The sequence below is a fragment of the Orbicella faveolata genome, unplaced genomic scaffold (assembly GCF_042242905.1).
Source record: "Orbicella faveolata isolate gen_17 unplaced genomic scaffold, um_ofav_v1 contig_12, whole genome shotgun sequence".
In the NCBI taxonomy this organism is placed as follows: Eukaryota; Metazoa; Cnidaria; class Anthozoa; order Scleractinia; family Merulinidae; genus Orbicella; species Orbicella faveolata.
Window position 1 is genome coordinate 15,485,900 of NW_028301539.1, and position 15,215 is coordinate 15,501,114.

The window sequence follows — 15,215 nt, forward strand, 5'->3', positions numbered from 1 at the left end:
GCCTTCCAGCTGCCATGATGACAAGTCCAAGAAGAGCTGCGCTGGGAAACCAAAGACATGCAAATTCTGTGGCAAAGCACATCCTTTTGAAAAGAGCAAGTGTCCAGCATGGGCAGTGAAATGCACAAAGTGCGGTGGCAAAAATCACTTTGCAACAACCTGCACAACTCCAACTAGAAAAGTGCACAACCTGAGGGATGAATCCTCCAATGACAGCGATGTGGAGTACATTACAAGCATTGTTGCACAACCGGAAATGATACACACCGTCACGCAAGAGCATGATTACCCAAAAGCAATCTACACTGAAATGTTTGTAGACAAGGCAGAAGTGAAATTTCAAGTAGACAGCGGCACCTCAGTGAATGTAATTCCCGTCAGTTTTGTGGCTGACAAGAAGCTCAAGCCCACCCCAAAGATGCTACAAATGTGGAACGACATAACACTAAAGCCACTGGGTTCCTGTCAATTAATTCTCAACAACCCAAAGAACAAGAAGTTCTCAGTGGAATTCCTCGTTGTTGACAGACAACTGACACCACTCATAGGAGCAAAGGCAGCTCAACAGATGGACCTAATTACTGTCAACACACAAAACTTCAAGATCGCAGAACTGCCTGATAGACAAAGGACAGAGGTTAGGAGTATGCAGACAGCTGATGAAATAGTAGCCAGCTACCCAGAGGTGTTTCAAAGAGAGCTAAGAGCACTTCCAGGAACAGTTCACCTTGAAGTCGAACAGGACGCCACTCCCGTTGTCGCACCGCCTCGCTGTGTCCCAATGTCACTCAAAAAGAAGCTGAAGGAAGAATTGGATCGACTACAGCAGTTGGAGGTCATAACTCCAATCAATGTGCCCACTCCATGGGTTAGCAGTCTTACTGTGGCTGTGAAGAAATCTGGAGCGCTGAGAATCTGTATCGATCCCAGGCCACTTAACACCGCCCTGAAGAGAGAAAGGTATCAGCTTCCTCTGCTTGAGGACATACTCCCGGAGCTGTCAAAAACAAGAGTATTCTCGACAGTTGACCTCAAGTCGGGATACTGGCACTGTGTCCTCGCCACTGAATCCAGCATACTCATGACCCTCGCGACCCCCTATGGAAGGTATAAATGGATTCGTCTGCCCCTCGGTCTCTCCACCTCATCCGAGATATTCCAGAAGCACCTAATTCATGCACTGGAGAACCTACCGGGTGTTCTGTGCATCACGGACGACATCCTCATCTATGGCACTGGAGAGACCGATGCAAAGCAACCGCAAACCATGACAGAAGTCTACAAGATCTCCTTCAAAGGTGCAAGAACCGCGGCATTGTCCTCAACCCAGACAAGATGAAGCTGAGGATGAGCGAAGTAAATTTCATAGAACATCTCCTGATGAACAAGGGCCTATAGCCTGATCCTGCTAAAGTAGAGGTGATCACGAAGATGCCTAAGCCACAAGACATTGAAGGCATTCAGCGCCTCAACAGATTCGTCAATTATCTAGCCAAGTTCCTTCCAAAACTGTCTGAGGTCATGGAACCAATTCGCCGCCTGACTCGTGAGGACTGTTCATGGAACTGGTCCTGAGAACAAGACCAGGCGTTCGCAAATGTGCAACAGCTAGTCACAGAAGCGCCTGTTCTATGTTACTACAACCCTTCACGGGACCTTACCATACAGTGTGATGTGAACCAGGGTGGCCTTGGCGCAGCGATACTTCAGAACCGCAAGCCCATAGAGTACGCAAGTCATTCCCTCACCGACACAGAAACCCGGTACACTCAAATAGAGAAGGATATCCTGGCGATTGTGTTTGCTCTTGAGCATTTCAACCAGTACACATTTGGTCAACATGTACACTTCGAAAATAACCATAAGCCACTGGAAATGATTGTACTGAAGCCACTCGCTTGAGCACCTTGACGCCTCCAGTTAATGATGATGAGGTTACAGAAATATGATTTCACCGTGCACTATGAGCGTGGCAAGAACATGCATTTAGCCGACATGCTGTCAAGGGCTTACCTGCCCTACAGGGGCAAAGAAGTAGACGATCTTGAATCAGTCAACAAGGTCCATTATCTGCCCATATCTGACCAGTGTTTAGACAAAATAAGGGCAGAGACCCGGAGGGACCAGTCTCTGCGAGAGTTGTCAGAGACTATTCTCGTAGGATGGCCTGAAAACAAGGAACATGTTCCAACACTGACACACCATTACTTCAGTATACGCGATGAGCTGACCGTACAAGATGGGTTAGTTTTCAAAGGGAATTCCGTCATGATACCGAAGAGCCTTTGTGCGGGTATGAAGTTGAAGATGCATTCATCCCACCTCAGAATAGAAGCGTCTGAGGCATGCACGCAAATGTATCTACTGGCCAGGCATGGCTGCAGAAATGAAACTGTACATCTCCGTGTGTGAAACGTGTAGAGAACTCAACAGCACTACCCATGCAAAGGAGACACTGATGTCCCACGAGGTTCAATCTCGTCCTTGGGAGAAGATTGCCACAGACATCTTTACCCTTGATGGCAAGGATTACCTGGTCACCATAGACTATTACAGCAATTTCTGGGAGGTGGACAGGTTGCCAAACACCAAGGCCAGTATCACCATTCTGAAGCTGAAGAGTCACTTTGCCAGCTATGACATACCTGATCAAGTGATCAGTGACAATGGGCCGCAATTTACATCTGACGAATTTGCCAACTTCTCCAGAACATGGGACTGAGCATCTTACCAGTAGCCCTGGAAATAGCAAGGCCAATGGCAAGGCTGAGTCTGGGGTGAAGACAGTCAAGCGTATCCTGAAGAAATCAATCAGGGCTGGAACTGACCCATATCTCGCCATACCTGTCTATAGAAATACGCCCACACAAGGAATGATGACCAGCCCAGCACAACGTCTGATGAGCCAAAGGACTAAAACACTCCTTCCTTCAACTCAGAATCTACTACTGTCCAGGACTATAAACCTGGAAAGTGAAAAGAAAGAGCTGCGACAACGCCAGCAGGCCCAAGCCAAATACTACAACTGGTCAGCAAAAGATCTACCTAGTCTGTCTGAAGGTGACAATGTTAGAATGAAGCCATTCAAGCTTGGCGACAAGGCCCAAGTCACTGCAAGGCTTGACGAGTGGTCATACACTGTTGAGACGGACAACGGAGCAGTCCACTGCAGGAAGTGACAGCATCTGTGAAAAACGTCTGAACCGCCTGCTGAACCCATCATCACAGAGCCAGAACTGGATATGGCCAGTGCAGATGAAAAGGTGACTACAACTACAATGTCTACCCCTGATCAGAGTAGTGCCCTTCGTGAGTCACGCCCTGAAGTGGTGACTGTTCTGGAACAGTATCGGAGATCAGAGCGAGTCAGGAAGAGCCCAGCATACCTCAAGGACTTTGTCTGTGACTAGACTCGTGACTTTAAATCTTTCGTTGCCATTATCATAGCGATAAGTGTTTATCGTTTATTGATTGTGTTGTGTCGAACTCACCAGCTGCTAGATTTGTCTTATGCACCCATTGATTCCGAACTGAAGTGACATTGACATTTTTGTCATATTTTTTTGTCAAAAGGGAGGATGTTACAATATGCACGTGATTACTATCAATGTTCAACTAGACTAGAATCGAGTTTCATCCTCGTGTCTTACTGCGCTGTACGCTATTGAATGTGGGATTAAACAGAACTTGAAACACTGTTCATCTCAGTTCCGAAAAGATAGATATAATTATGCATAAAAAAATGTAGTGTGTTAATGTTACCTTTGCAAACTAAGGTGTGTGTCCACCATAAGAGGTGTAAGTATCAAGGTACTATGTATGCAATCAATCACAAACCCAAATCGGCTGAGCAAGTGCCTATTATTTTTTCATGAGCAAAACACAAGCTTCCCACATCACAGTGGACATCGTTTCATTAAGTGAAGTTTACCATTTAAAATTTGTGATTTCTTGGACATTGTTTCTACATTTCAGACCATTCCATGCCACTTGCAAATGCATAAACAGAGTTTTCGATTTTTATGTGAAATATTACCTGTAGGAACAAGCAAATTATTTGCATTGGCTGCTGGATTAATTTGATTATCTTTGTTGACGTTACATAGAAACATTAGCGGGAACAACTCTGAACAGAAGGAATATCAGTGTCTATGAAATGAAGACTGTATACCGGTAGCTTTAATTTATCAGCAAAAAAACCTGGTACCCCAGCAATAATGAGGCAGCTGATCCAAATCATTCAAGCGTCAACCTTGAGCGGCAGAGTTTGTTTTCATGTGCTTATAGCTTGAAACACTGTATGAATTAGTACACTTTTTTCCAAACGTTTTTGTTTTCCTCAAGAATGAAGTTTGAATGAAATTAACTAGAACCAATATGGGTTTCTGAGCTAATGTGAAGTTTTGGAAACTTGAGCAGTGTTACACAAGAATCAAGGAAATTCCACAGGAAGATATCTCATGATTTATTCTGGGCTTTATTCTTATGCTAGAACAGTAAAGACTGTCATCCTTCATAATGCTAACTCCAAACATAATGAACATTTATGAATTTCAAATTACATGCAGCCAACTGTTATATACATGTACTTCAGTGAAACTTGAAACATTTCTCCATCTAGTTTCTGATGGGCATGAATCGAAGTATCATATTTTGAAATAGTGCGGAGAAACCATCTTCATTTGATGCAAATTCATACCAAATTAAACGACTAGGGAAAGACGTGCAGACACAAGTAAGTCATTTTGTTTTATTCCATCAGTGTAAACAGGCTGTAAGGTGCAAGGCTATGTCCCCTATCATGTGTCACAGAATTTTAGCTAACTTTTGACATGCAACAATCGCCTTTTTTGACTTTTCTGAAAATGGATCGTTTTAGGTTTTATATAATTTTCATGGTAGTTCACTTGTGAAAAAATCATAACCAGAATGCAGGCTTTGAGCAATTAATTGATTTTAGGCTGCTCTGAATAGACCAAATCCTCATTACGTTATGTTAGTTATGAAGCATTCAGTAATTTGCTACACATTTTCACTATCACAAATGAGTTCCCACACTAACTGAGAATGATGGCGAAAATATTTTACTTTTAGATACCATTCAGTAAAAATCACATCCCCCAGGGCTTGCATTATAATGCCATGATTTCAGAGGTCACCAGGAAGGGTAATGTAATAATCTGTCATAACTATTAAATAAATCATAGCATTTAAATGCTCATTTGGAGGTAACATTCAACATTTTTAAAACTAGTTTAACCTTTTTTACAGTGCGTTTGAACATTTTTTTACCCGTGAATAAAAGCGTTTTCCTCTTTTAATCTTTAATCAGCTTTTCCAAAATAGGTTTACTTATAGTTGAATTCGTAAAGTACTGAATCCTCTTTGCTGCCTGCTCTACAGATCCCATATTTGCTGACCAGTTATGATTCATAATTATTAATTATATAAAGAATTTTAACTTAAAATAGTTATAAAAACTCACAAAACCTTCAAAGTTAAAGGTGTATTTACAAGGATGGTTGCCATCCTTTATTCTCAATTGACCTTTTCATTGGATACTTTTCTTCATAGTGGCTACGATCAAGTAGGTGACAAACACAACAAATAAGAAACAAAAGGCACTCAAATAAATAATTTATTATCTTCCAGGCAAGAGGACCAGTACAGGAAAAAGTGTTGAAGAAAAACCTTGAAAGGATTAGTCCTTTTCTCAAAAAAACTCAGTTATTCTATTTCACAAAGTTTATTTCTTCACACTGCACTTCACAAATTACAACTAGCAACTGGCAATGAACACTTTTCTCACACTGTTTCTATAATGACCTTTAGGGAACTGTAACTCATTCATCAAATTGACATTTTCTCATAATTTAAGGCCCTGTGCAGTACGCAGTTAAGGTGACCACAACTGCGCACAAGGGTCAAACAAGAATGATTACCATATTTTCCTTTGAAGAGGCAAACAATGTCAAAATGCTATTTTTCGTCAATTTTAACCATCCTTCTGTTCCCGTTTCTGACAAATGTAGATAGTTTTTTTACTTTGTTTTTGAGGTGTTGGCATAACATGAAATTTGATATTTATACCAGAATTCTGTTTAGTCAATGATTTACATGAAAACAGTAATATTAGTGGTTTACTTAACATCACATATAAATAAGGCGTATTTTAAAACTTTATGTAAATATTTTTCAAGTACTAATGAGGGATATTGGTTACTACCTCATCATTTATCGTGTACTCAATACTGTTTGTAAATCAGATCATTTCACATTTTGGAGAATTTCACACTACTAAGTTCTCTGTAAAGTTCTCTATTTGTTATAATAAAGCTTCCCACAATGCCACCTTATTTTAGTGTTGTATTTCCCCAAACTCTTTTGACACAATCTATTAAATATAAACAGTATTTAAATTAAAACCATCCTAGGGCCAACCTGCAGATGCCAACAAAAAAAAGAAAAGTTGCTACATCACAGAAATCGTTTTCTGGCTTGAGTTTGCAGACATCATTTTTTGGTGGAGACAAACAATAGCTGGAAGAAAGTCTGCATTCGCAGGCTACATAGAACTTTAAAATAATAAACATCGTAGGCTTCTTCTCTCAATGAGCTTCTTGTCAGTAACAACAATTATTAAGTTCGAAAGTAAGGAACGCATCTTCAAAAAGCAAAGAATCACAAGTACGCAAAATCATCTGGAGTTGTCTACTAAAGTTATTTCATTATGTTTTTGCTTATACTTCACAATACTTTTGCTGTTACTTTACACTAAAACAGTACAATACAGGTACATACACTACTTACAATACAACAGAGCTATTAACACTACTTACAGTACAAGACAGCTTCTTCACCCCACTTACTATAAAGAATTGATTTTTAACAAGTTTTAAAGGAACATTACGTACGCAACAGCAATACAGGTATTTTCTAAATTGCATATCCTTAATTAATCTATTGTAGCAATTTATCTAGAGATATAACACCCTTTTCTAATACCTTTTAAAAGCATTAACAGAACAGAAAATGCGAAGAAACATCATATAAGAGAACCAGAAACTTGATTTTCTATTCTTAACTTGTAATTAACTTGCAAAAAAAATCTTGAGTTAACAAAACATCTCAAGTTAGTAAAGTAAATCAAGCAAAAAAGTAAACCAAGCAAGTAAAGCACATTAGGCAAGTAAAGTGTTATAATCTAGTCACGTGCGGAGTCATGTTATCGGTAATCGGATATCCATGTTGTGTAATGTAGGATTTCAATTCATTCTTCTTCGTGATTATTAAAGCATATAGATCTACAATTCGCTTCACCTTGATTTATTACATTGGCGACGAGGATAAACATGGCAACCTACGGGAACGTGGGAGAATTTAAGGAGTCAGAGGAATCGTGGACTCGACACGCGGAACGACTCGAGCAGTACTTCGCCGCAAATGAAATTAAAGACAAGAAGAAACAAAGAGCTATCCTGTTAAGCGTATATGGAAGCAAAACATATGGGTTAATTCGCGATCTGTTACAACCCCAGAAACCGGGCGATGCGGGTTTAAAAGAGATCTTAGAAAAGCTGGAAAGCCATTTTTCGCCGAAGCCAAGTGTTATCGTTGAGCGATTCAAATTCCATAGCAGGAGTCGCCTCGAAGGGGAAAATGTTGCAGAGTTCATCGCAGGACTCAGAAGGTTTTCAGAGCATTGCCAGTTCGGAGCAACACTCGAAGACATGCTGCGAGATCGACTCGTTTGTGGAATCAGCGACGATCGCATTCAACTACGACTGTTGGCTGAACGGGAGTTCACATTCAACAAGGCGGTAGAAATCGCTACAGCAACCGAAATGGCTTCAAAGAATCTAATCGATATTGGCGGGAAGACGCCCGGGTCCAGCAGTGACAACAGCCTCAACAAGGTCGAAGAAGAAACTAAACCTCCACATTTTCAGCCAAAACAGGAGTGCTATTGCTGCAGTGGGAACCATGATCCCTCGAGCTGCAAATACTGAAGACCTACTGAACTTTGTTGATAGCTTGCAGCCATGCCTGATGGGGGAAAGATCATTCACTTTGCGCCACGTTAAATATGAAGAGGTCCTCAAGGAAATCAAATTAATTCGTTCCGATACATCGACAGGACCTGACCAAATACCAGCTAAGTTCCTAAAGCCTGTAGCCGACCTGATTGCAGGACCTTTGACAGACGTGATAAATTCCTGTATTGCCACATCAACATTTCCTGACGCTTGGAAAGTTGCAAGGATAACCCCAATCCCTAAGACCAGTGGCTCTACCTTCAGTGTATCAGACATGAGACCGATATCAATACTTCCGGTCCTTTCAAAAGTTTTTGAAAGACTCGTACACCACCAAGTCATCGATTACATTGATTCTCACTGCCTGTTAAAAGAGAATATCTCAGGCTTCAGGAAAGGACACTCAACGACTACTGTTCTATTAGGGATCAGAGATGACATTATTCGCGCCATGAAGCGAGGAGAAGTTACCCTCATGGTACTAGCCGATTTCTCTAAGGCGTTTGATACCATCAAGTACAAGACTGTTCTTGAAAAGCTCAGCCTGTTAGGCTTTTCCAAGGAATATCTTAAATGGACGATCCAATATCTTACAGGAAGGAAACACTTTGTGCAAGTCGACGACAAAACGTCAGAGCTTTGTAGGGTGAGTTTCGGCGTACCTCAAGGTTCTATCATGGGGCCACTCACTTTCAATCTCTACGTGGCTGACCTTCAGTCATATGTACGCGGAGTTAAATGTCATCAATATGCTGATGATACCACATTGTACACACAGTGCAAACCAGCAGATCTTCAATCAACTCTAACTGAACTTTCTGCAAGTATAGGCAAATTGGAAGCATGGTCACGTGAAGCAAACTTAGTCATTAATCCTTCCAAGACTAAGCTGATGTTATTATCTACTCCGCAGTTATCAAAGGTCCATCATTTAAACACTGAAAAGTTCGACATCACAATCAACAGCATCCCCTTGGAACGAGTGACCACCACTAAATTATTGGGGTCTCACATCCATGAGCATCTGAACTGGGAAGGAAATGTCACACAAGTAGCAGCGTCCTGCTATGCTACTCTAGCAACCCTAAGGAAGTTAAAGAACATCCTGCCTTTCCATATCAAAAAGAATTTGGCACAGGCACTGGTTCTAAGCAAGCTATATTATAATGACATAGTATACCACTCACTCCCAGATTATTTAATGAAACGTCTCCAGAGAGTACAAAAGGCTACAGCTAGTTTTGTGCTTGGTAGATTTGTGTCATCCGAAGACATCCTTACAAAACTCAAATGGCTTCCCGTAAAGGAACAACGCGAATGGAACCTACTTAAGGCAACTCACAAAGCCCTTCACAACCCATATTGGCCAAGTTATCTGAAACTTAATGTATTTCAACACGAAAGATGCTTAAGATCTTGTAACAGCATTCAGTTAGAGAGATCTTTAATTAATAATACTCTACAGGACCAGACTGCAAGTTTATTTAACACGTTGCCCAGCAACGTGAGGTGCTGCCAAGACTATATTAAATTTTGTAAAGACACCAAAAACATTATTTTTAAGAGAGCTTTAGAACACCTGGCATAATTTTAATTATTTATTTATTTATTCATTTATTTATTTTAGCATATCTTAAAACACAATTTTATCTCGTTTACATATAGATATAAATTCTTAGATATCTTTTAATCTTTTTACAATTGTAAATTTAGTTAGCATCGGGTAGGCAAAGAGCCACCCTGTGGATATACTGCCCGAAATGCCATTATTATTATTATTATTATTATTATTATTATTATTATTATTACAAGAACGAAGTGTGTTACAAATGTCAAAAGAAAGGCCACATGGCTAAAGTATGTCTAGGAAAGAAGAAACCTCAAAAGCAAGACAAACGTGGGCGCCGGCCAGATGGTAAACAAAGAACGCATTTTGTTGAAGAAAGCGCCGATCAAGACGACATCTATGCCATGTATCATCTGTCCAGCGATCGAAAGAAATCGTTCAAAGTGGATCTGGAACTTTGTGGACGGAAAACCACGATGGAAATCGACACGGGTGCTTCGAAGACGATATTAAATGAAGCAACGTACGGAAGATTGCGTGACGCATTGGGTCCACTCCAGACAACAAAAGCGGTTCTAAACACGTATACAGGAGAAAAGATTCCAGTACAGGGAGCAGTTACGGTTCCAGTAAAATATGAAAGCCAGCAGAAGAAATTAAACGCTCTCATTGTCAAAGGTGGCGGACCGAACCTACTTGGTCGAGATTGGCTTGAAGAAATTCGCTTGGATTGGGAAACAATCTTTCAGATAGCCAGTGATAATACCCAATCGGCACTTCAAGACGTGCTTTCAAAATACCAAGATGTATTTGCTGAAGGACTGGGCACGCTAAAGGGTGTAAAGGTAAAGATCTACGTGGATCAAGACGCTGAACCAAAATACATCAAAGCCAGAGCAGTACCTTACGCATTGAGAAGTAATGTTGAACTTGAACTCGAAAGATTGGAGCGTGAAGGAATTATATCTCCAGTGGAATTCTCAGAATGGGCAGCACCCATTGTACCTGTGGCAAAACCCAATGGGACTGTGAGGATCTGTGGAGACTATAAACTAACAGTAAATCAAGTGTCCAAACTGGACAATTATCCAATACCGAAAACAGAGGATCTTTTGGCTACCCTGGGAGGTGGTGAGAAATTCACTAAGCTGGACATGTCGCAAGCATATCAGCAGATGACTCTAGATGAGGAGTCTCGGAAGTTTACCACCATAAACACCCATAAAGGCCTATTTCAGTACAATAGACTGCCTTTTGGAGTGTCCTCTGCACCTGGCATTTTTCAGAGGACGATGGAAAACCTCTTGCAAGGCATTCCTCAGGTCATTGTGCGAATGGAGGACATTCTCATCAGCGGGAAGGACGACAACAATCACATTGCCAATTTAGAGGCAGTACTCAAGAAGCTGTCTGAAGCTGGACTGCGGCTGCGAAAAGAAAAGTGTTTCTTCATGGTGCCGGATGTCACCTATTGTGGTTATGAGATCAATGGTCGTGGTATCAAGCCAGTAGAAGCTAAGGTGGAAGCCATACAGAATGCCCCAGTGCCTGAGAATGTTACTCAGCTGCGTGCATTTCTGGGAATGCTAAATTATTATCACCGTTTCCTACCAGACATTGCTACAGTACTAGAACCACTCCACAAGCTTCTTAGACAAGGTACAAAGTGGTGTTGGAAGACCGAGCAGCAGGTGGCTTTTGACAAATCCAAGAAACTACTCTAGTCTGCAAACCTCCTGGTACATTTCCAGCCAGATCTGGAACTAATCTTGGCGAGTGATGCCTCAGATTATGGAGTAGGGGCGGTACTCTCCCACCAGATGGCAGATGGAACAGAGCGCCCAATTGGTTACGTCTCAAGATCACTGAACACAGCTGAGCGTGGGTATTCCACTATTGAAAAAGAGGCTTTGGCCATCATCTTCGGAGTGAAGAAGTTTAATCAGTTCTTGTACGGTCACAAGTTCACCATACAGACTGATCACAAGCAGCTGGAAGGGCTTTTCAACGAGAAGAAAGGAGTATCCCAACAAGCCTCTCCAAGAGTTCAGCGGTGGGCCCTTACCTTGGCAGCATATGAGTACAAAATTGCCTATAAAACGGGGACCACAAATCCCAATGCGGATGCATTAAGTCGACTCCCCTTGTCCAAGAGGCCAGAGTCTGTTCCTGTACCTGGAGAGACAGTTTTGCTCTTAGAACATCTGGACCACACCCCAATCAACTCACGTCATATCCAAGAATGGACAAGGCACGATCCTTTCTCTAAAAAGTGCACCAGTTTACACTTAATGGATGGCCACACCACTGCCAGGATGTGCAGTTACACCCATATTTGAGCCGGAAAGCAGAATTAACCATAGAAAGTGGATGCGTTCTATGGGGAAACAGGGTGATAGTACCACCTCAAGGACGAGCACAAGTCATAGCCGAGCTTCACAAAGCCCATCCGGGCATATCAAGGATGAAAGCCCTTGCACGTGGTTATGTGTGGTGGCCAAACATGGATCGTGAGTTAGAAGATGCAGTTAAAAAAGTGTCAGCAATGCCAACTGCACCAGAAGGCCCCAGCAGAAGCACCTCTCCACCCATGGGAGTGGCCCGGTCAACCCTGGTCACGGGTGCACGTTGATTATGCAGGGCCATATAAGGGTCACATGTATTTAGTGGTGATCGATGCACATTCCAAGTGGATGGACGTCCACATAATGCAAAGTACAACATCAGCCGCCACCATAGTGAAGTTGAGAGAAATCTTCGTGACCCATGGTCTCCCGGAAACCATCATCAGCGACAATGGTCCCAATTTCACAAGTGCGGAATTTGAGAATTTCCTCTCAAAAAATGGCGTCAAACACACCAAAGTATCGCCATACCATCCAGCTTCGAATGGACAGGCGGAGCAAGCAGTTAGAGCCTTCAAAGAAGGGATAAAGAAGATGGAAGAGGGAACCATGCAAGACAAGTTGTCACGTTTTCTGCTCAAGTACAGAACAACACCACACACGACAACAGGGGTTACACCAGCGGAGCTGCTGATGAAGAGAAAGCTGAGAACTAAGCTTGACCTCATAGTGCCCAACACTGCAAGTCTGGTGAGACAGAAGCAAGAACATCAAACAGACCCACGACCACCACGCCAAACACAGGGACTTTGAAGCCAGTGATCCTGTGTTCATAAAGGACTTCAGTTCCCCCAAGTCCTGGCAAAAAGGAACTGTGGTGCAGATGACGGGCCCAGTCTCAGCCCTAGTCGAATTACCGGATGGTCGAGTTGTTCGACGACATCAGGACCATATGCGGAAAAGCCACAGCCAAGACCCAACAAAGTCAAATCCTGAGATATTAGTACCAGGAGTGGGGTCGGAGGTAGATTGCACAACAGACACAACCCAACCGAGTAGCCCAACCAAGCCGGTCGTGAGTTCGTCTGATGCACAAGAGGCTAAACCATCACGCCCAGTCCGCGACCGACGTTTACCCGACCGTTTCAAAGACTATGAACTTTAAAACTTATGACACTGCTTTTGAACATTGATTAGCGATCGGCAAGAATCATTATGTGAAAAACATTTCATTGATTTTATTACGCTTCTGCTCAGTGTTTCTTTTTGTTTTGTTTGGAATAGCAAAAGTCTTAAGGGGGAGGAATGTTATAATCTAGTCACGTGCGGAGTCATGTTATCAGTAATCGGATATCCATGTTGTGTAATGTAGGATTTCAATTCATTCTTCTTCGTGATTATTAAAGCATGTAGATCTACAATTCGCTTCACCTTGATTTATTACATAAAGTATACCAAGCAAGTAAAGTACATCAAGCAAGTAAAGTACACCAAGCAAGTAAAGTGCATGAAGCAAGTAAAGTACATCAAGCAAGTCAAAGTGTGCCAAGCAAGTAAAGTACATCAAGCAAGTGAAGTACATCGATCAAGCAAGTAAAGTACATCAAGCGAAGTATACCAAGCAAGTAAAGTACACCAAACAAGTAAGGTACATCAAGCAAGTAAAGTACATCAAACAAGCAAGTAAAGTACATCAAGCAAATAAAGTGTACCAAGCAAGTAAAGTAAGTAAAGTATGCCAAGCAAGTAGTTTGCCAAGTAAAGTATGCCAACCAAGTAAAGTATATCAAGCAAGTAAAGTACCTCAACCAAGTTAAGTACACCAAGCAAGTAAAGTACATCAAGTAAGTAATTAGCACATCAAGAAAATAAAGTATATTAGGTAGTATGATACCCTTACAGCCAGGATCATGGCAGAGTTTTAGTGCCAGAATTTCCAATGCAAGTACAAATAAAAAAGGACTTAATGGACATCCCTGCCTTATACCTCTAGACTTTAAATAATTTGTCCTGTACCTGCTGTTCATCACTCTACTTTCTCTATTGTTGTACAGAATCGAGACCCACTTTCTGTTCCTAGGCCCGAAGTTGAAGATTTCCAAGGCTTGATGGAGAAAACTCCATTTTAAAGTATCAAAGGCTTTCTCGAAGTCTACAAAAAGAATTCCAGGGATTTTGTTAACGTCTGTAAGGTCATTAGGTCACCTAATAGGTAGATGTTCTGTCTGATGTAAATTCCTTTTATAAGCCTTTTTGATCAGAATGAATCAAGGACGGAAGTGAGGGTTTGATGTATGTTGCTATTATCTTAGCGACAATTTTATAGTCGACATCAAGAAGGGTTATTGGATGCCAGTATGTTATTTCATTTAAGTTTTCCTCAGTTTTTGGTACAAGGAAAATTATTCCTCTTCTTTGTGATATTGAAAGTTGGTTTTCATGGAAGGCTTCATTGTAGCAATCCAAACTCTGAAAAATGAAAGCAGTAAAGAAAAGGAAGTGGATAATCGCTTGGAAAAATACATTTTACTGACCTTGTGAACGATGCAAAGTCGGTTGCAGGTTTTTCTCCTCCCGGCCAATTTCAAGTTGGGCGGAATTACGTCACATAAACACAGCCTGGTTGCCAAGGACAGTTCAAAATGGCAGCCTCTGAAGTCACTTCTGTCGAGATGAATTTCTTCATGATAGCAGGCACTTAGTGGTTGAAACTTCGATGGGTGAAAAAGCTGAATGTTTACTTGCTATAGGTGAAGACAAAAATATAAGCTTTTTGGAGTGACCCTCTCCTTTAATGATCCTTCTATCGTGATTCCTTTTCTCCAGGTTGAAGAAATACTTTTTTGGCTTCTCTCCCTGTTCAACTCATCTTGCTTTGGATTTAAACATAGCCTCTCCTTTTTTTGAATCGTACATATCTTCTAATTCTTTCTTAGCCAATTTGTAGTTATCCAATAAATTTTAGTTGAAATATTGATTGCCACATATTTGCTGGTCTAGTCTTTGGATTTCTTCCTGCAGTTCAATTTCTTTTCTTTTTAAGCTTAATCTTCAATTTTTAGCGGGGCATCAGGGCACGAAGCATGCCAATGAAGCACCATGGGTAAGGAGAATTGGTAACTCATCAAGCTGAGAAAATTTGGGTACAAGCGAACAAACATCCATCCATCCATACAGACTCTGGGGGGGGAGAGGCGTCTCAAGATAGCCCTCATGAGGAACCTAAGGAATGCAATCTTTTCTTGGCGGGATTTTTCAAAAAAGTCA

At 41.5% G+C, this 15,215-nt stretch overlaps 1 protein-coding gene across 1 annotated transcript; it reads left to right on the top strand.

The window, feature by feature from the left end:
- The first annotated feature begins 7,352 nt into the window (after positions 1 to 7,352).
- On the top strand, positions 7,353 to 8,009 carry LOC149116861 (uncharacterized). The gene has a single exon (XM_089280409.1). It carries the CDS (start codon positions 7,353 to 7,355, stop codon positions 8,007 to 8,009), a length of 657 nt encoding a protein of 218 aa, XP_089136535.1.
- The last annotated feature ends 7,206 nt before the right edge of the window (positions 8,010 to 15,215 follow it).